This window comes from Lynx canadensis, chromosome E2 (genome assembly GCF_007474595.2).
Source record: "Lynx canadensis isolate LIC74 chromosome E2, mLynCan4.pri.v2, whole genome shotgun sequence".
NCBI lineage: Eukaryota > Metazoa > Chordata > Mammalia > Carnivora > Felidae > Lynx > Lynx canadensis.
Genome location: NC_044317.1, coordinates 50,581,587 through 50,599,628, shown reverse-complemented (window position 1 = coordinate 50,599,628; position 18,042 = coordinate 50,581,587). Strand labels below are relative to the sequence as shown.

At 55.0% G+C, this 18,042-nt stretch overlaps 2 protein-coding genes across 4 annotated transcripts; one reads left to right on the top strand and one right to left on the bottom strand.

The window, feature by feature from the left end:
- Window positions 1-1,137: 1,137 nt before the first annotated feature.
- Window positions 1,138-6,555, bottom strand: PPM1N (protein phosphatase, Mg2+/Mn2+ dependent 1N (putative)). 3 transcript variants are annotated; one of them, XM_030299826.1, is made up of 5 exons: window positions 4,904-6,552; window positions 4,199-4,316; window positions 4,015-4,120; window positions 3,869-3,929; window positions 1,138-1,575 (listed from the first exon to the last, which is right to left on the bottom strand). In XM_030299826.1, the coding sequence occupies exons 1-5, from the start codon at window positions 5,819-5,821 to the stop codon at window positions 1,444-1,446; spliced, it is 1,335 nt and encodes a 444-aa protein (XP_030155686.1). In that variant the 5' UTR covers window positions 5,822-6,552; the 3' UTR covers window positions 1,138-1,443. The 3 variants fall into 3 exon arrangements, with proteins under 3 accessions (XP_030155686.1, XP_030155685.1, XP_030155684.1); XM_030299825.1 differs by lacking the exon at window positions 1,138-1,575 and adding an exon at window positions 2,466-2,740 and having other exon boundaries at window positions 4,015-4,100; window positions 4,904-6,555; XM_030299824.1 differs by lacking the exon at window positions 1,138-1,575 and adding an exon at window positions 2,466-2,740 and having other exon boundaries at window positions 4,904-6,544.
- A 555-nt stretch (window positions 6,556-7,110) lies between these two features.
- Window positions 7,111-16,440, top strand: RTN2 (reticulon 2). Its single transcript, XM_030299831.1, is given in 14 exon segments — window positions 7,111-7,294; window positions 9,187-9,231; window positions 9,357-9,544; window positions 9,546-9,674; window positions 9,676-9,829; window positions 9,936-10,193; window positions 13,126-13,233; window positions 13,236-13,332; window positions 13,674-13,812; window positions 13,966-14,008; window positions 14,011-14,034; window positions 14,161-14,211; window positions 15,012-15,081; window positions 15,348-16,440. Coding segments are annotated over 14 exon segments (1,410 nt in total). The 5' UTR covers window positions 7,111-7,260; the 3' UTR covers window positions 15,418-16,440.
- Window positions 16,441-18,042: the final 1,602 nt, after the last annotated feature.

The window sequence follows — 18,042 nt, the reverse complement described above, 5'->3', positions numbered from 1 at the left end:
AAGTGGGCCGAGGGGGCGCGGCCGGCCGCTGACTCACAGCAGCGGGGTGGGGGTGGGGGGGTGCGGCGCTGGACCTGGGTGGGGATAGGACTCCCGGTTCCTGTGTGGATAAAGCCCCTGGCCCCCTCCCCACGCACGCCCCGCCGTGACTCAGTTTCGCCCGCAGAGGATGGCGGGATCATCCAGCAATCGGAGGGCGCGGAGGCAGGGGCACCCACCCTAGTGCTAGCTTCTGGGAACCCCCTCCCCCACGCGCCGGCTTGGGGCTCAGCCCCGACACCCTCCCAGGCTTCCGCAGCAGGTCCCGCAGGCCCCGCCCCACGTGACGCCGCTAGTGGTCACGCCCCTCCCGTAGAGCGCCACCTGGCCGGGGTGAGGTGCCTTAGGCGTGGGCAGGATGCCTGGGAAATCATGGGTTCAACGGTTACAAATGGGTAAACTGAGGCCTGGAGGTAAGGAATAAATCTGGCCCATAGCCGTCTTGCCTGAGCCCTCAGAGCCCACAGTGGTGTTTGGGTGCAAGGTATGAGTGTAAAACCAACGATTCTCGGGGCCCAGCCGACTAGGTGAGGGAATCGGCTTTCCCAGCCTTTATGCTAGCCTGGTCCTCTCTACCCGGATGCTGTGCTGACCTCCTTCACCTCATCCTCCGAGGCCATGCTCTGACAGATTTCATCTCTGAAGAACTGAGTAATCTTCCCTTCTCTACCCCGCTCTGTGAGATCTTGAACGCTGATCCCTCTAGGTTATAATTATTTCCCACTGTGTCTCCTAAGCTGCGAATTCTTTGGGGGCAGGGGTGGGCTTGATCAGTTTCTGCCTCACTCAATCCAGCCAGGCCCAGAACAGCAGCTCAAACACATATTGATCCAACAGAATGGGAACCCTCGTTCTGTGTGACCTAGGGCGAATTTTTTCTCCTCCTGAGTCTCAGCTTTCCCATCTGTGAAATGGGAGAGGTAGCGCTTCTGTGTGCCGCCTGCAAACTTTTCTATAAAGGTCCAAATAGCAAATAACATGCCTCATCTTGAAAATGCCAGGTTCCATCCTGTCTCTAGGCTTTTGCCCTGGCTACTCCTTCTGTCTCGGAACACTGTTCCCTGGGATATTTGCATGGCTGGCCTGTTCTCTGTCATGTCTCTGCTCATGCTCAGTTGCCCCCTTCTCAGAGAGCTTCCCTGATCCCCCTGTCTAAAAACCCAGGTGGAAAATTGAGTGGCTATGGGGTAGGGTAGGGGACCGAGAAAGACTTTTCATTGTATACCATTTTGTACCCTGTGAATTTTGAACCAAGTGAACTTATGACCCATTCAAAAATTTAAAAACCAAAGTAGCCCCCCTCCCGCAGACATCTTATCACCTTGCCCTGTTTTATTTTCCTCGGGACACTTATCAGTGTCTGAGATGATATATCAATTCTCTTGTTCGCTGTCTTCCCACACACTAGTTGGTGGGTCCGTCAGGGGTGGGAATCTCAGTGGTTCTGCCTGGGTGATAGCTGTGAGCCGGGTCTTGCACACAGCAGGTACCCAATCCATATTTGCCAAATGAGAAGACAAATAATGTTGTTGTTTTCTACGAGAGAAATTTATTTTGAGTTATATAATTAAAATTTAATAATAAATACTCTCCCCAATCTCCCCCTAAAACAAATGAAAAATAGGAAAGGAAGAGGTTATTGAACTGTGCGATCTTTTTTGTTCTTAAGTGTACTTATTTATTTATTTTTTAAACGTTTGTTTTTATTTGTGAGACAGAGAGAGACAGAGCACGAACGGGGGAGGATCAGAGAGAGAGGGAGACACAGAATCTGAAGCAGATCCAGGCTCTGAACTGTCAGCACAGAGCCCGATGCGGGGCTCGAACTCACAGACCACGAGATCATGACCTGAGCCGAAGTCGGACGCTCAACCGACTGAGCCACCCGGGCGCCCCACTTATTATTATTTTTTTGAGAGAGACAGAAGAGTGCGTGCAAGTGCGGGAGGGGAAGAGGGGAGAGAGAGAGAGAGGGAGAGAGAGGGAATCCCAAGCACGCTCTGTGCTATCAACATAGAGCCCGATACAGGGCTGGATCCCATGAACTGCAAGATCATGACCTGAGCTGAGATCAAAAGTCCGACCCTTGGGCGCCTGGGTGGCGCAGTCGGTTTAAGCGTCCGACTTCAGCCAGGTCACGATCTCGCGGTCCGTGAGTTCGAGCCCGCGTCAGGCTCTGGGCTGATGGCTCGGAGCCTGGAGCCTGTTTCTGATTCTGTGTCTCCCTCTCTCTCTGCCCCTCCCCCGTTCATGCTCTGTCCCTCTCTGTCCCAAAAATAAATAAACGTTGAAAAAAAAAAAAAAAAAAAAAGTCCGACCCTTAACCAACTGAGCCACCCAAGCACCCTGAACTGTGTGATCACTTAAGGGTCCATTCAACCCAAAACTACTTCAAAAACATTGGATTTGGGGTGGTTTGATTTCTGTTTTTTGTTTTCAGATGGTGAGTGGAATTTCCCCTCTCATGAGACTTTCTGCGAGAGGGAAGTAGGAGAAGGGGAAATAAACATTCTGGGGTTCCTCCATCGGTTTGTCTTCCTTCTGCCGATCTGTGTAGCTGGGGAAGGGGAGTTTTCTTCCTTAGTGACCTTGAGGCCCCAAGTGGCAGAGGGTCCCCAGAGGGCAACAGCTGTCAGGCCTCCAAGTCCAAGGAAGAGTTTGAATGGGTGCCAGTGGGTTTTCTGGCCCCATTTGGGCCCTTCTGTAACACAAAAGGTGGGAAATGGCCAATAGGAACCTTTTCTTGGGTCTATGTGTCTGCTCCCCTGTGAATTGGAAGCCATGCTCTTGTTTTCCTTTGAGGGACTGCCATTCCCCATCTCTCAATCCATCAGGTTTGGGTGGAGTGGACCTCAGCCTGTGGCGCTTGGGGTGGGCATGTGACCCCAGCCTGGCCAATCAGAGACACACTGACTGGTCGGCCATGTGGTCCAGTGTGGCCAGTGAGTTCTCAGCTCCCGGGAACCTGGGGTACTCCCTCCACTGGGGATGTTGGGCTCCTGGGCCAGGAGGCTAGTGCTGCAACTCTCTGCTACTGCGTGCGGAAGTCCACGCAGAGCAAATAAAACTAAGAGATCGTTCCTGATAACGTTATCTGACAACTGGATGTAGTCATGCCTCGAACTCTTCAATTACTTGACCCATTAAGTTCCCTGTCTTGCATTCCCAGGTGGAATTGGGCTTCTGTCAATTACAACGCAAACAATGCTGACAAATACATCCTTCTGCTGCTGGGAAACTATCCACAGTCCTCTCCCCGAACTGCCTTCTCCGCCGTGCAAAGGACTGCAGGCTTGAGCCCCAGCTCCCTCCATCCCATTGAGGTGGTGACTCCCACCCCCGCCTTCGTTTATGTGACTCCACCCACCACCTCTTGGGACAGCTCCAAATTCTTGTAGGCTACGTGGGACCAATTCACCACTTCTCTCCTCCGAGACCCAGACCATCCTCGGAGACATCCCAGTGGTTTCTGCAGCACACCCAGTCTTTGGGGTTGGTCATAAACATTCCTCGAATTTTTCTGCCTTACTTATGGATGAAGGGGGTGGTGTTTGGGATGATGCATGGGGCTTTACAGAGCAATGCAGGGGACACATTTGTTGGGAGGAGGAGCAGTCTTCTCTGCTTCTGCATCACCCCACCCCCGCCCTGCCCCGCCCGTGCCCTGCCTCATCGTGTCTAGCACATTGCTTCAGGGCCAGGAGTGAGAATTTATTAACATATGAGGCAAGTCCCTTGTCTCCTCTGGCCTCAATTTCCCCAACACTAAAGGTAGGAGAGCTGCGTCACACGTTTCTAAGAGAAACATTCAAGAACAGAGGGTCCTTACCTGCCAGCGCCCTCCTGAGGCCTGGCAGAGCCGAGAATAAGCTTCAGCAATGACAGCGACCCTGGAGAGCAGAGAGAGACCCTCAGGAGGGGATCCTCCTTCTAGTACCCCATCCCCCCATTCCACCTCACCGCACCCCGACTCACTTGCAGTAGAGCCCTCCCCCAGGAGGTAAATCTGGGATGTCCTCTGAGGCCAGGGTCCTGAAAACCGTGTTCAGGCTGGGGGGCTCCTGAGCAGAGGAATACAGCTCTGAGAAGGAGGCAAGGATTATGGGAGTGTCCTTGCTTACCGGCCACCCCTCCCGCTATGCTTTTGGAGCCTGCTCACCAGAGACCCTGCGGCCCAGGGCTGCGTCCAGCGCTAGCTCCTTCCTGATTGCCTCCTCACAAGGCCTGGGGGCCCCGGGGAAGCAGACCAGGACGCAGGTCATGTTGTCCAAGCTGCCCTGGGGAAAGTGGAGGAAAGAGAGCCTGGTGGGACACGGTCGAATGCCCCAGCACGCCTCCACGCCCTTGGAAGCGGAACCTCCCGACAATCTCAGCGTTCTAGTGCCCTCTTGCCCAATCTGGTTGGACACATTTGTCTCAAATCTTGCCCACCTGCCAGTCTAACCCAAGTCCTCTCCCCAGGACCGATCACCTAGACCACGCCCTCTCACTGTCCTAGCCAATCCCCATCAGAGGACCACGCCCCTTCTCCGAAGCTCCTCCCACTCTGCTGTCTAGCTGCTCTTCCCCCTGGCACTAATCATACTTCAGGACCCAACTCCTAAATCCTAGGCAGTCCCATTCCAAAAGGCCACGCCCTTTCTCTCAAGTCCCTCCCACTTACCTATCCTGCGTTACTGCTCTCCCATCTTGACTCAAGGCGGCCCTCAGTCTCCACCCTCTCCATATTTTGGTCCTGCCCACTCCGGCAGGCCACTCCCTTTAGTGGAGTCCTAAACTCTGGTTGAGGAAGCCTCTAAAACTCCCTCCTCCTTAGATCCTTTAACTTCTTCCCCTCAATGACTCCAAGCCCCGCCCCGAGGACCTTGCAGAGACACGTGTCCAATAGCTGCGCGCAGAGAAGTTCCGGGGCCAGGCCCAGGCAGAGGCGCGATGCCACCAGTCTCGCCAGGGCAGCGCCAGACATCGCGTCCCACACACCGTCAGAGGCCAATAGCATGAATTCGTCCTCAGCCTGGCGAGCCAGGGCGGTCACCTCAGGCTCCGCGGAAACGAGCTGCAGCTCAGGAGGCCTTCCCGGAGCCTCTTTGTAAGCAAAGTCGCCCAGTGCCCGGGATACCGCCAGAGAGCCTTCGAGGCGCCGGCGGCGGATGGTGCCTCCCGCGTTGTGGATGCGCTCGCGTTCCCGAGGCCGGAGAGGCCGATGGTCCTCGGTGCTGAAGGCCACAGCGCCGGCGCGACTCAGCATCGCTCGGGAGTCACCACAGTGCGCCAGGTACAGAAAACGCGGGGAGACGAGCAACGCCACGGCGGTGGAGCCCCCCGGCTCGCCACGAGGCCAGAGCGCACGCAGGCGTGCGTCTGCGTTCAGGAAGGCTCGACGCAGCGCCCCGCGCACTCCCTCGGGCTCGTCGGGCGCGGTGCCCAGCGCCTCAAACACGTGGCCAGGCAAGTGGCGCGCGCCGAAGAGAGCGGCTCGCGCCCCGCCGTGGCCATCGAGGACCGCGAAGAAAGCCCAGCCTGGGGGTAGCCCGGGCAGAGCGAGCCAAGCGCAATGCGCGTCCTCCATGTGCGCGCGCCAGCCCTGCACAGCGCTCGCCCCAAAGCGCAGTCCCCAAGACGCGGCCGCACCCCCGTGTGGCCGCTGGAAGCATCGCGGCGCGTCCAGGAGCGACCGAGGCCCGTCGTGAGTCCTCCGTCCCTCCTCCTCCTCCTCTTCTGCCTCCTGTTCTTTGCGAGCTGACCAAAGGAGACATTCCAGCAGGCGGGCAAAGGCTGCCATCCTTCAGCCCTGGGATCAGGAAGCCTCCACCCTGCACCCGCCCCCTTTGGCCCCCCCCGCCCCGCCACCACTCCATTAATCCCCTCCACTGTGAGATTTTAAACCACCTAAATCTCCTTCCTATGTCCTTGACCTGCACTCGAGTTACTAGAAGGGATTGGACTCCTGGGTGTGCCCTCTCTTGCACCTTCAAAGCGAAGGTTGGGATCTGGGTCACGGAAAATAATAAAAAAAATTAGCACTTACCACGTGCTACCACGATTTTGCATCCTCTCCGATTTAGTGAAGAGGAAACTGAGTCATAGAAGTAAACAGTGTTGCAGGGAAACGAATTCTAGAATCAGTGTTTTCTACTTGGGTTTCGGGTCCCCAACCTTGCTCCCTCTAAGCTCCGCCCACTTCCGTGGTCCCGCCCCCAGCCTCAAAATCTTTAAATCCTTTCTTGTTTAGTTCGACCCCTCCACTTCTGGGTCTTGCCCCGGGACTTCAGTTGCTTCTTTTCCAGTTCGTGTCCATCCATTCAAGCACACAGCCTCAGACATCCTAATCTTCTCCGTTCTAGCTCCGCCTCTTAACTACAGGCTCAGCCGCTACTTTGTGGTGAGCCAAAGCTGGCCTCCTCTCGGTGGGTTACGCCTACCTTCTGGGCCGTGTCCCCAACCCTGCATGTTGTTACGTATTTTCTCTAGGCCACAGCTCTACCTCCTGGGTCTTTGACCCCGCCCAACTACCTGCATCATTCTAAATTAATTTAAGCTCCACCCATATCTGAGCTCCTCCCCTTTTCTCAAACTTTCTGAGTAGTTTCTCCTGCCCCCTTTCCCACTGCCTCTTAGGATCTCAGCTCAGACCCTACCTCAGAGCGGTAGAATCTTTATACCCTCTCCTGAAAACCTCCCCTGGCTCCGCCCCAACCCACTCTGAGATCCACACCCCCATTCTAGGTTCCTTCATCATTTTCCCTCCTGAGCCCCTCTCACTACCCTATCCTAGGCTCCGCCTCTCTGCCGCTAGAGGCCGCCCCCTCTTCCATCTAGGCCCCGCCCTTCAGACCGCCTTCCGCGCCTTTTCCGCCGGGTGGTGTAACCTTCTAGCCCCGCCCCTTTCGTAGAAAAGCCACGCCCACCTCCACCTCCCCTGGCCCCTCGGTGTTTACCCGCCTCCCCCCCCCGCCCTTCCTCAGGTCCCGCCCCTCTCGTCCTCTGGCCCCGCCCCCGGCCCCGCGCTGCAGTGCCTTCCCAGCCGCGGCCCCGCCCGCCCCCGCCGAGCGGAGCAGAGGGCGGCGGCGGCGGCGGCTGCTGCTGGAGCGGCCCGGGAGGAGGCGGCGGCGAGGATGGCGGCGGCGTCGTGGGCGCGGCGGAGATGAGCGCCCGAGGCCCCAGGCCCAGGGCGGCGTGGCCGGAGTGGGCGGGGGTCCCGATGCAGGCCCGAGGAGGGCCATGGGGCAGGTCCTGCCGGTCTTCGCCCACTGCAGTGAGTAGGGGGAGGCTCAGGCCGGGTGTGGGGCTCACAGGCCCGGGTGGGCTCCTCCCCAGTAACCCCTCGGTGCCGGGCCGCGGGAGAGTTGGGATGGGGGAGGAGGCGAAGGAGACAAAGGAAGCTCTCCCCTCCCCCCGCATTCTAGCGGCGACGGGGGCGACCTGACCCGGAGGACCTGAGTGAGTCAAGGAGGAGGTGGGGGGCACTGAAATAGCTGGCGGTGGGGGGGAGCGCCGGGCTCTGGGATATGGCGCCGGACCCCACCCAGAGATGAGGACGCTCGCCGGGAGCTGTCCCCTCGCCCTGGTGCTGGCCGCAGGCGGCGGGGAGGGGAGTTGAATGGAGGGTAGAACCAAGATAGAGAAGAGGGATCTAGCCCCCACATCATCCATCTTCGCATCCCACCTCCGTTTTCTGCCCAGACTCAGAGGCTGCCCCGACCTCGCCCAAATTGTCCAATATCCTGTTCCTTGGACACAACCATCCCTGGGTTGGGGCCAGGACTCCTGGGTCCTTAGTGGGCTTTACCACTGATTAGTAGTAACCCATTTCACTCCGAGCCTCTAATTCCCAGCCTCCGACTCCCCAGCTGCCAAAACGAGGTGGAGCAGGGGGTATCTGATTTCGGTTTCCAAACAGCATTAAGCATCTCCTGTAGGCAAAGCCCAAGGCTAGCTCTGAGGGGCTAGGTTCCACAATTGAAACTGCCTTACCTGATCCCCATGATCTCTGAGACCTGATCCCCACGATCTCTGAGACCCCACTGAGATCTCTAACAGTCCTCGTCTAACATTCTCTGTCTCACACCCCTGTGGCTCCCACAGCAGAGAATTTCAGCATTCTCAGACCTAGCCACTTGCATATCTTAGGAGTTCAGATGCCAAAATTCCAAGAATTTGTTATTTCAGCATTTTAGAGTATCATCCCAACATTCTAAGATCGGGTCCTTACCTGGGCTTACAAAGGAAGGCCTTACATGATCCCCACCACGACCACCACTCTGCCTTCGTCTCCCACCCAATCACTCTGTTCCAGTCATACCTTCACACCTCCCTGTCCCTCAAATATGCCCAACGTAGTGCCTGCCTCAGGGCTTTTGCACTGGGCTTTTTTCTCTGCCTGGAAGACTCTTCCCTGGACATCTGTATGGCTTCCTCACTTCATTCGTCTCTGCTCAAATGTCATCTTATCAAAGAAGTCTTCCTGGAGTGCTTGGCCGCCTCAGTCGGTGAAGCATGCAACTCTTGATCTTGGGGCCATCAGTTCGAACCCTACCTTGGTCGTAGAGCTCACTAAAAGAAAGAGAAGGAAAAGGAGAAAAGGAGGAAGAGGAGGAAGAAGAAGAAGGAGAAGAGGAAGAAGAAGAAGAGGAGGAGGAGGAAGGAGAGGAAGAAGGTCTTCTTGACCACCCTGTCTGAAATAGCACCCTCTCAATTTCTCTCCCCTCACCCTGCTTTATTTTTCTCTACACACTTAGCACCCAACATCATATATTTAATCCTGTGTTGTCTATCTCCCCCATGGAGTGTTATACGAGGGCAGGGATTTTGTCTGTTTTGTTCACATTTGTATTCTCAGTCTAAAACAGTGCCTGGTATATAGCAGGTGCTCAATAAATGGTTGTTGAAAGAATGAACTAACTGAAACTTCCTAAAAGCCCTAATTTGAAGATTCTAAGATTAAGACTCCTGGATATTTGAAGGCTGAGCTCCTGATAGCAGTATAGTAAGGTTTTACAGTCCTGTATGCAGAATGTTCTAAAGGTCCTGTGATTCAAGTATTCTAAGATTCCTTAACTCGGACCGTCCAAGTTTCCAGGACTGGCACACTTCTGTGATTTCGACAGGCTAAGCTTCTAAGAATCTTCGATTCTTTCCCTCTCGCAGAAGAAGCTCCGTCTACAGCCTCTTCTACCCCTGACTCCACAGAAGGTAAGTGGAGGGAGAGGACGTGAGAGCGGGACTTGAAGGGGCTCACAGTTGGGGGTGGGGAGGGTTGGGGAGAGTGGGTCAGGGCCCTGCTTCGTGCAGCTTACGTCCCCCTTTGCTGACTGCAGGAGCGAACGACGACTCGGATTTTCGGGAGCTTCACACGGCCCGAGAATTCTCAGAGGACGACGAGGAAGAGACCACGTCGCAGGACTGGGGCACCCCCAGGGAGCTGACCTTCTCCTACATCGCCTTCGACGGCGTGGTGGGCTCTGGGGCGCGCCGGGATTCAGCTGCCCGCCGCCCCCGGCCCCAGGGGCCGCTCAGTCTCAGAACCGCGAGACCCACCCCCTCAGCCTGGCCTGGGCGACAGCTTGGAGAGCATCCCCAGCCTGAGCCAATCCCCGGAGCCTGGGCGCCGCGGTGACCCCGACACTGCCCCTCCGGTTAGAACGCCCCCTGGAGGATCTAGGGCTCCAGCTCGACCGGCTGGACTGGGCGGCCCGGGGAGCAGGGTCCGGGGAAGATTCTGCCACCAGTAGCTCCACTCCGCTGGAGGACGAGGAGCCTGACGGATCGGAGGTTGGAGAGTCTGGGAAAGGTGAGATGTCCGAGGTTCTGGGATCGAAGCCACCAGGGGTGGGTGGTCTCTCCTCAGGGCACCTCCAAGGCGAAAGCTCACACAGCCTTCTCTCTCTAACTGCCAGGACTGGACCTGCAACACGGGGTCCCTCAGTCTCCGCCTCCGGCAGTCTTGACTCCGCAGCCCAGCCCTGGCTCTGGAACTCCCCAGGCGGGTACCCCGTCCCCATCCCAACCCCGGGATTCGAACTCTTGGCCTGATGAGCCCTCACTGGCCCAGAAAGAGGAAGAGCCGTGGGGGCCTCTGGAGCGGGAGCCAATCACGGGGCAGTGCCTGGATAGCACGGACCAATCAGAATTCACATTGGAACCACTCCTTCTAGGTAAAGTAAAGGTTCTCTTTTGAATCACAGAGAGGGTAGGAGAAATGGAACTTAAAGGGACCAACCTTGCGAAGGAAGTGAGGAGGCGGAGAAGAGGAGGTGTGGATGTTGGCTAGGTATAAACTCCATCCTTTAAAAAAAAATTTTCCCCCATTATCTAAGATTGCCATTGGCTCTTATATAGTTCGCCCTCCCACTTGAGAAGTTAGCCCTGCTTTGAGCCTTAGGATTGGCTGATTGCTAAAAAAAAAAAAAAAATAATAATAATAATCATCCCTCTTTTGGAGTGCTCCTCCTAGAGGCTGACTTTGGACAGGACAGAGCCCCTGGCGGGGGGGGGAGGGGGAAGGCTGTCTTCTGGATGTGGCCGTGGGGCATTTATAAGTAAACTCTACGCCTTTTTAAAAAACTCTCTCTTGCCTCACCGTATCCACTGGCCAGTGTAGACCCCACCTTTCTCTAAAATACGCTTAGTTTCCATAAACGCCATGGGTTGGTGATAGACATCACTGCTTTCGGGTGTGTTTACCAAAAGAGCCACCCCTTTTTGGAACTGTCCCCACCCCTGTGGAGAGCCATTGGCTGGGTCCAAAGGGGCCCCGCCCCCTATTCCCCTCCCTCCGGGTTCCACCGAGTGGGCAAAATCCCTGAGAAGTAGCGGTTGTCCGCAGCCTCTCACTCACTCGGAGCGGAGATGGGGAGTAAAGGTGGGCTTTCGGAGCGGGCTGGGGGGACTGGGGTTGGGGGACTGTGTAAATGGGTCCAGATTCTCTCTTACGTCCCTCAAATCTGCCGGTATGTTTCCTACTGGTCCCGGATTCCCCAGCGCTGCAGGCTGGGGCTGGGGGGCTGCAGGGGTGTCTAGAGAGGGCGTGGAGGGAGCGTGGGGTCCTCTCTCCCCGGGGCAGAGGCTTTGGGGCCCAAGAGCAGGGAGGCCCCCTCCCCCAGCCTCAGGCCCAGGCGGTGCTGTCACTCAGGAGCTGAACAGGCCAGCACAGCTGTGGGCCAGGCCCCCTCCCCCCAGCGTGCCTAAACTTAGCCCCCGCCTCAGGCGACCCGGCCCCTCCTCCACCCACTGGCACAGGCCTTGGGGAGCCTGCAGGGGAGGGCCCTGCATTGCGGGTGGGGGGAGGCCTGCCCTAGTTAGAGGTAGATGGGAGACTATCTATAAGGAAGATACAGAAGTGAGGAGAGTCAGACTCTGAGGGGCACCAGTCAAGACGGGTCAGAGTTCCATCAGAGTGAGGGTGGAGGGGGTCTGGAAGGGTTCAAGGCTCAGATGGGATCATATTATTGGGAGGGCTGTTAAACGTTTAGATGGGCACAGTGAAACGTTGGAGGGGCGCCTGGCTGGCTCAGTCGGTAGAGAATGCAACTCTCGATCTCCACTCTTGATCTCAGGGTCATGAGTTCAAACCCCACGGTCCGGCATAGAGCCCATTTAAAAAGAAATCAATAAAACGTTGGAGTCTGGAAGTCATTGGTCAGGGCTCAGGTTGGGCTTGTGAGGTGAGCTTAGCATCTCAGAAAGGAGTCAGAAATTTGAGTTAGGGCTTAGAAAGGAGGATGTTGTTATATATATATATATATATATACACACACACACACACACACACACACACATATATATATGTATGTATTTAAGGAGGATGTTGTTATTAATGCATTTAGGACCTAGAGAAGGGTGTTTGTGGGAGTCTCAAGCAGCTATCACTTTATACTTGTCAGACTGGCAAAAACCATCAAAAGAACAAGAATAGCCATTGCTGGGCGGGATGCTGCAAAAAGATCACTCTGAAAGTTGCTCGTGGAAATGCAAACTGTTAACAGTTTTGCTCGTAAGCGATCTGATAATATTTACGGCGTTCAAAAATCCATAACCAGTCCATCCAGCCATGTCACCTCTGGGATTCTGTCTCAGAAACAGAACCTCCCTGCAGAACGTAAGAACATCTGTAGAAGGCTGGTGCGTGCACCGCGGTGGAGGAGTGAGGGTTAAGAAACTAAGTGAATGACCCAGCAATAATACACGGTTGAATGAAATGTATGATTGTGCAGCCACACTACAGAATCTCATGGGGCCCTTAAGAAGAATGAACTAAGGGGCACCTGGGTGGCTCAGCCAGGTCAGCAACAGACTCTTGATCTCGGCTCAGGTCACGATCTCATGGTTTGTGAGTTCGAGCCCCGCAGAGGGCTCTGTGCTGACCGTGCAGAGCCTGCTTGGGATTCTCTCTCCCCTCTGTCTCTGCCCCTACCCCTCTTGCACTCTCTGTCTCTCTCTCTCAAAATATATAACAAAACTTTAAAAGAGAGAGAGAGAAGAGAGAGGAGAGAGAGAGAGAATGAATTAAGAGCTATTCCAACTGACAGGAGGGAATTCTAGGGCAGGGGGAGAGAATGGGATGTGCGTAATACACAAAAGTATATATAGGGGGCACCTGGGTGGCTCAGTTGTTTGAGTGTCCGACTTGATTCCCACTCAGGTCATGATCCCAGGGTTGTGGGAATCCAGCCTCAGGTCGGGATCCGTGCTGAGCGTGGTGCCCGCTTGGAATTCTCTCTCCCTCTTCCTCCCTCTGCCCTCGCCGCGCTCGACGCGTTTCTCTCTAACTAAAAAGCAAAACCAAAACCCCAAAAGAAGTATATATATGATTTCCATTTTCCATAAATAATGACCTAAAAATTGTATCCACCCATAACATATGGGAGGGACGGAGACTGAGGGGACTTGCTACCTTGGGTTTTCCAGGAGACGAGGGGAAGCAGCCTCCGAATCAAAGAAGACAACGGGAAATTGGGAAACTGAGTTCAGGCTCAGGCCAGAGGCGTCGAGACGTCGTGGTTCAGCCCCGAGTTGGGGAGGGGGAGGTCAAGAGATCAGCCAGGCCAGGTCCAAAGCCCAGCCTGATCACCCCCTCTCCCTCCACAGTGGCGGACCTGCTGTACTGGAAGGACACAAGGACGTCAGGCGCGGTCTTCACAGGCCTCATGGTCTCCCTCCTCTGCCTCCTGCACTTTAGCATCGTGTCCGTGACCGCCCCGTGGCCCTGTTGCTGCTCTGTGGCACCATCTCTCTCAGGGTTTACCGAAAAGTGCTGCAGGCCGTGCACCGGGGCGACGGTGCCAACCCCTTCCAGTGAGAACCCCCCCGGCCCTTAACCTCGACCTCGGTCTGAACCCCAGTGTCGGGCGGGCTGACCCTCGACCTCAAATCAGGCGCTGCTCGTGACCCATCCTATTCGTGTTTCTGACTCCAGCCTCATTCTGACCCTGACTTGCAGCCCTAACCTCCGATCCTAACCTCTTACCCTGAATCCTCCATCCCATCTCCTGACCCTGACCTTGACCCTAGCCCTCTCTGGGGCTAAAAGCCCCAGCCTTCTCCTCAACCCCTATTTCTTGCCCTTGTCCCGGCCACAACCCTCAGCCTGGGCTGCTCCGCACACTGAGTTGCCTTTCACCCCTTTGTCCTCTCAGGGCCTATCTGGATGTGGACTTGACCCTGACTCGGGAGCAGATGGAACGTCTGTCCCAGCAGATTGCCTCCCGAGTGGTCTCTTTGGCCATCCAGCTGCGGCATTTCTTCCTGGTAGAGGACATTGTGGACTCCCTCAAGGTGCCTCGAAACCTACACTCCCTCCTACCCCCTCCTGGGTTCCCACCATTCGCCTTGCTGCCCTTGGGGGGTAGGAGGGCCGTTGCTGGGTAAGTTCGCAACCTGGGGAGTGCCCCTAGGCTCTGCTGACCCTGACCTGACCCTCCCCCCCAGCTGGCCCTTCTCTTCTACATCTTGACCTTCGTGGGTGCCGTCTTCATGGTTTGACTCTTCTGATTCTGGGTGAGCCGGGAAAGCTGTGGGGAGCAGGTGGGGAAGTGGGTCATTGGGGTTTGGTGGGGGGACAGGGTTCTAGATGGAACTGTTAATGTCTTAGGAGAACCCTGACCTCCATTTCTGTGCCTACAGGAGTGATCGGTTTATTCACTGTCCCCTTCCTGTACCGGCAACACCAGGTGAGTGTGACAGGACCTCGGTCGGCAGTGTCCCAGCCAAATATGGGTGGTCTGATGACCCCCACGCCCTCTGCCACAGCCAGGGTCCTGTGGACGGATGTCCCCGTCAGAGACAGGAGGACCAATTGGTGTTTCTGCCCCGAAAGAGTCAGGGTGTGACTGACACGCCCCACCCCAAGGCAGGTGGCCTAACTGATGTTTTCACCCTGAAACTGCCAGGGACTGACCTCGAGGTCAGTATCCGGCCAGAGGACTGTTGTCCGGAACACTGACAGAACCAGAGGCCAACCGACACGTATCCTATCCGGAGACAGGCAGATGGACTGACGATCCCTTCTCCAGCACAGCTGACGACCAAGTGATACACGTGTCTGCCAGAGATATCCTAAATCCTCCCGTGCCGGCATCATCAAGACTCCGAAAGTCAGTAACACTGCGAATTGACCAGCATTTAAGTCAATCCACGCAGGAACTTGGCAGCTAACGTTAGTTCCCTCTACCTCTCACCCGACTCACACACAGACGCACTCACGTAGGACTCACTCAGAGATTCATAGTCATGCCCAGGAAGCAGACTTACTGGCAAATTCTTGTCTACCTGACATCATCCCCCACGCATAGCTTGGCCCAACTGACGGACACGTCGGCTCGAACTTCTGATTCCGAGGGTATGGTGCTAGGTTCGGGAGTTGAGTAGTGGACCACCTTCCCCAATTTCTCAAGTGGAGGTTGGGGGAGGAGGCAGCCTCCTGAATGAACTGGGGAGAAGAACCCCTCCAAATCTCTCCTTCTTGGTCTCCCCAGGCCCGATGGACCAGTATGTGTGATTGGTGACCAATCAGTTGAGGCCACATCAAAGCTAAGTAAGGGCACGGAATGGAGACGGATGGGCTGGGGGGAGGGGAAGGCTTAGGATTTTTTTCCCCCAGATATTACCTGTTCCTAATCGCTTGGGGCCAATGCCCCCTCCTCAAAGGGAGACAGACAATCCCAATGCAGTCCATTAGGTGAAGGGTAGGGGCTGGCTTTGGGCCCACATCTAGCTCCCCCGTCCCGATTTCCCCTGAGTTCTCAGATTCCTATCGGTCTCTTGCTCCAACCTGTGACTCCCGCTTGCTTCTTCCCTCAGGATCCGAGCTAGATCCCAGGGTCCGGAGCCCTTGCCATCGGCAGCAGCCGCAGTCCTGGATCCAAAGCCAAAGCCGAATGAAGGGGTGTCTCTGCCCTCGGGACGCCTGCCCCCATCCCCCGCAGCCCTCTGCCCAACTCCATCTCCCTTCCATCCCCACCCTCCCGCCGCCTCCGCCCGAGCCATTTCCTCCGGCGGGTGTCTGGATCACTCGCACCAGGGAGTTTGTGCAAATTGCCTGAGCGGCCAGGACTACATTTCCCAAGAGGCTCTGCCTAGGAGTCCAGGGAAGGCGAGGCACCTTGGCCGCGGCGCCTGCTGGGAGTTTGTAGTTGCCTAGATAGGGCGCCCGCCCTGCACTTCCGCGACCCCGCCGCTGGAGGCGCCGTCAGAGATTGGTGTCTCCTGGACGCACTAGCCCCAAAGCCATGGCTTTGCATGGGGCCCAGGGGAGGCCTGAGCTTGGATTTAACACTGTAATAAAGACTCCTGTGAAAACCCAAGGCCTCCTGTGCTTCCAGCCTCCTCCAGCTTTCACCTTCCTGCACTGAAAAGCACCTAAGTGATATCCAAGGAGGAATCTTCCCATCTCTCCAGAAGAAGCTCCCTCATAATCTGTTTATATTCTGAAATGATTGAGGGGATGATGCTGAGAGACCCTGGGTCCCAGGGCTAGCCAAGCCTTTGACAGCCACTTTCCCTCGTCTCTGCTCAAGGCAGACATCACTAGTCTAATCCCCACCCTCTGCTGCGGGGCAGCCAGTCTCATCTGAGTCCCAGAACCCGTGCCCAGCTGCCTTCTGGAACAACTCCCTCCACAAACATATCCAAACCTTTCCCTTGTCCTACCTGATGTCCAGCTCAGGGATGGCCCCTCTGCCACTTTGTCACCAGGCCTAGAGAACCTAGGTATGGTCCCTGGATTCCTAGTTCCTGGCCCCCAACATCTAATAAGTCAGGAAGCCATGTCTTGTCACTCTCAAATGTCTCTCCTCCAACTTCTCTATCCCACTTGCCTTGGGACCAGGTAAAAGGCCCCATGGCCTGCCTGGGCCTCGGGTTCCAAAACCGAGGGAGAAGGAGGCAGGAGACTGGACCCTCTAACAACCCACAGACCTGGATTTGAATCCAGGCTTCACTACCTCTTGGCTCTGTGACCTTGAGCAAGTGACTTCATCTCTTGGAGCCTCAGTTTCCTCAAATGAAAAACTGTCACCATAACCGTGCCTACATGCAAAGCTCTGGGTACAGGGCCTGGCATATAATAAATACCCAGTAAACACAAGCTGCTTGTTAGCTGTGACATTGTTTCCAAACCTCGATCATCCCCTCACGACCTTCATGATCTTTCTCTCACCGGTTCTATTTTTCATCTAATATTTTCCTTCAAATTGGTTAATTAAAAATAAAACAAATGTCTTTTAAAAAAGAAATGTACTTCACCACCAAGGAAGTCAGGATCACTTGCCAGAAATAGAAGATAGCAGTAAAAATAAACATAAAACTATTAACATTTAAACTGTTTGTTCGTGCATCACCCAAAATCATCTCATTTGCCTCTAGCGACGCATGTCACATTTTAGGAGATAGATAATGATGTTACGGGAGTAGTAGTTACAGCCCCAGTCTTCGTGTGTAGGGGTTGCCTAGCAGCAGCTCTAGACACACACACACACACACACACACACACACACACAGAAGGCTTAAGGGGGCTTCTCTTGAATATAGATTTGCCAGGCAGGGTCAATGTGTTAAATTTCCAAATCAAAAAATAGCGGGGCACCTGGGGGGCCCAGTCGGTTAAACGTCTGGCTCTTGATCTCTGCCCAGATCATGATCTCTGCTAAGGTCATGATCTCACAATTTGTGGGATCAAACCCCATGTGGGGCTTTGCGCTGATAGAGAGGAGCCTGCTTGGGATTCTCTCTCTCTCTGACCCCACCCCCATCCCCAGTTGTGTGCGCACGTGCTCTCTGTCTCTCTCCAAACAAATAAACGAAAACAATAGTTTTAAAAAAGCAATTTTTCTTAAAGATGCTTCTATTCATACTTTCCATAAGACAGCGTCGCTTTGTAAGAGGGACTGGTTGAAATTACGAGTCCAGAAATGGCTAAAGCCCACAGGCGCATCCTTGACACCTGCTCTAGAAGCTGGCAACAGGTTGGAGATTGAAACAGCCTTTATTGAGTGCCTCCCAGCCTTTTATGTCCATCTGCTCATTGTGATTCCTCCAGTGAAATCAGATTTCCAGTTGGGGAAACTGAGGTTCAGAGAAGGATCGTGATAATAACCTTTCATTCATCCTACAAACATTTACCTGTCTCCAAACATCTGCTAAGTTCTCAAGCACTCTTTAGGCAGTAGGGACATGGAAATAAACCAAAACAAAGTCCATAGTTTTATAGAACCGTTATTCTAGAGGGAGGCAGACAATAAGCAAACAGACATAGAACATGGCACGTGGTGATTGGAGTGATGGAGAAAAGTCCGTCAGGGTAAGGGGATAGAATGAAGGGTCTTTGCTATTTTAAACGAGTGGTCTGGGAAAACTTCACCAAGTGGTGGTATTTGAGTGAAGGCCAGCATGAAGGGAGGCAGTGAGTCATGTGGACGTGTGGAGGAAAGGGGATTCAGGCAGGGGATCAGCAAACGCAATGGCCCCGAGAAAGAAGTATGCCTGGTGCGGGCAGCAGGAGATCTAGAA

Bases quoted from the DNA above. Each gene is read 5' to 3' on its own strand.
- PPM1N (XM_030299826.1), bottom strand. From the start codon at position 5,821: ATGGCAGCCTTTGCCCGCCTGCTGGAATGTCTCCTTTGGTCAGCTCGC. The intron at 4,121-4,198 runs GTGAGCAGGCTC...CCTCCTTCTCAG, and splicing joins CCTGGGCCGCAGGGTCTCTG to AGCTGTATTCCTCTGCTCAG. The intron at 1,576-3,868 runs GTAAGGACCCTC...TTTCTCTCGTAG, and splicing joins CCTCAGGAGGGCGCTGGCAG to AAAACAACAACATTATTTGT.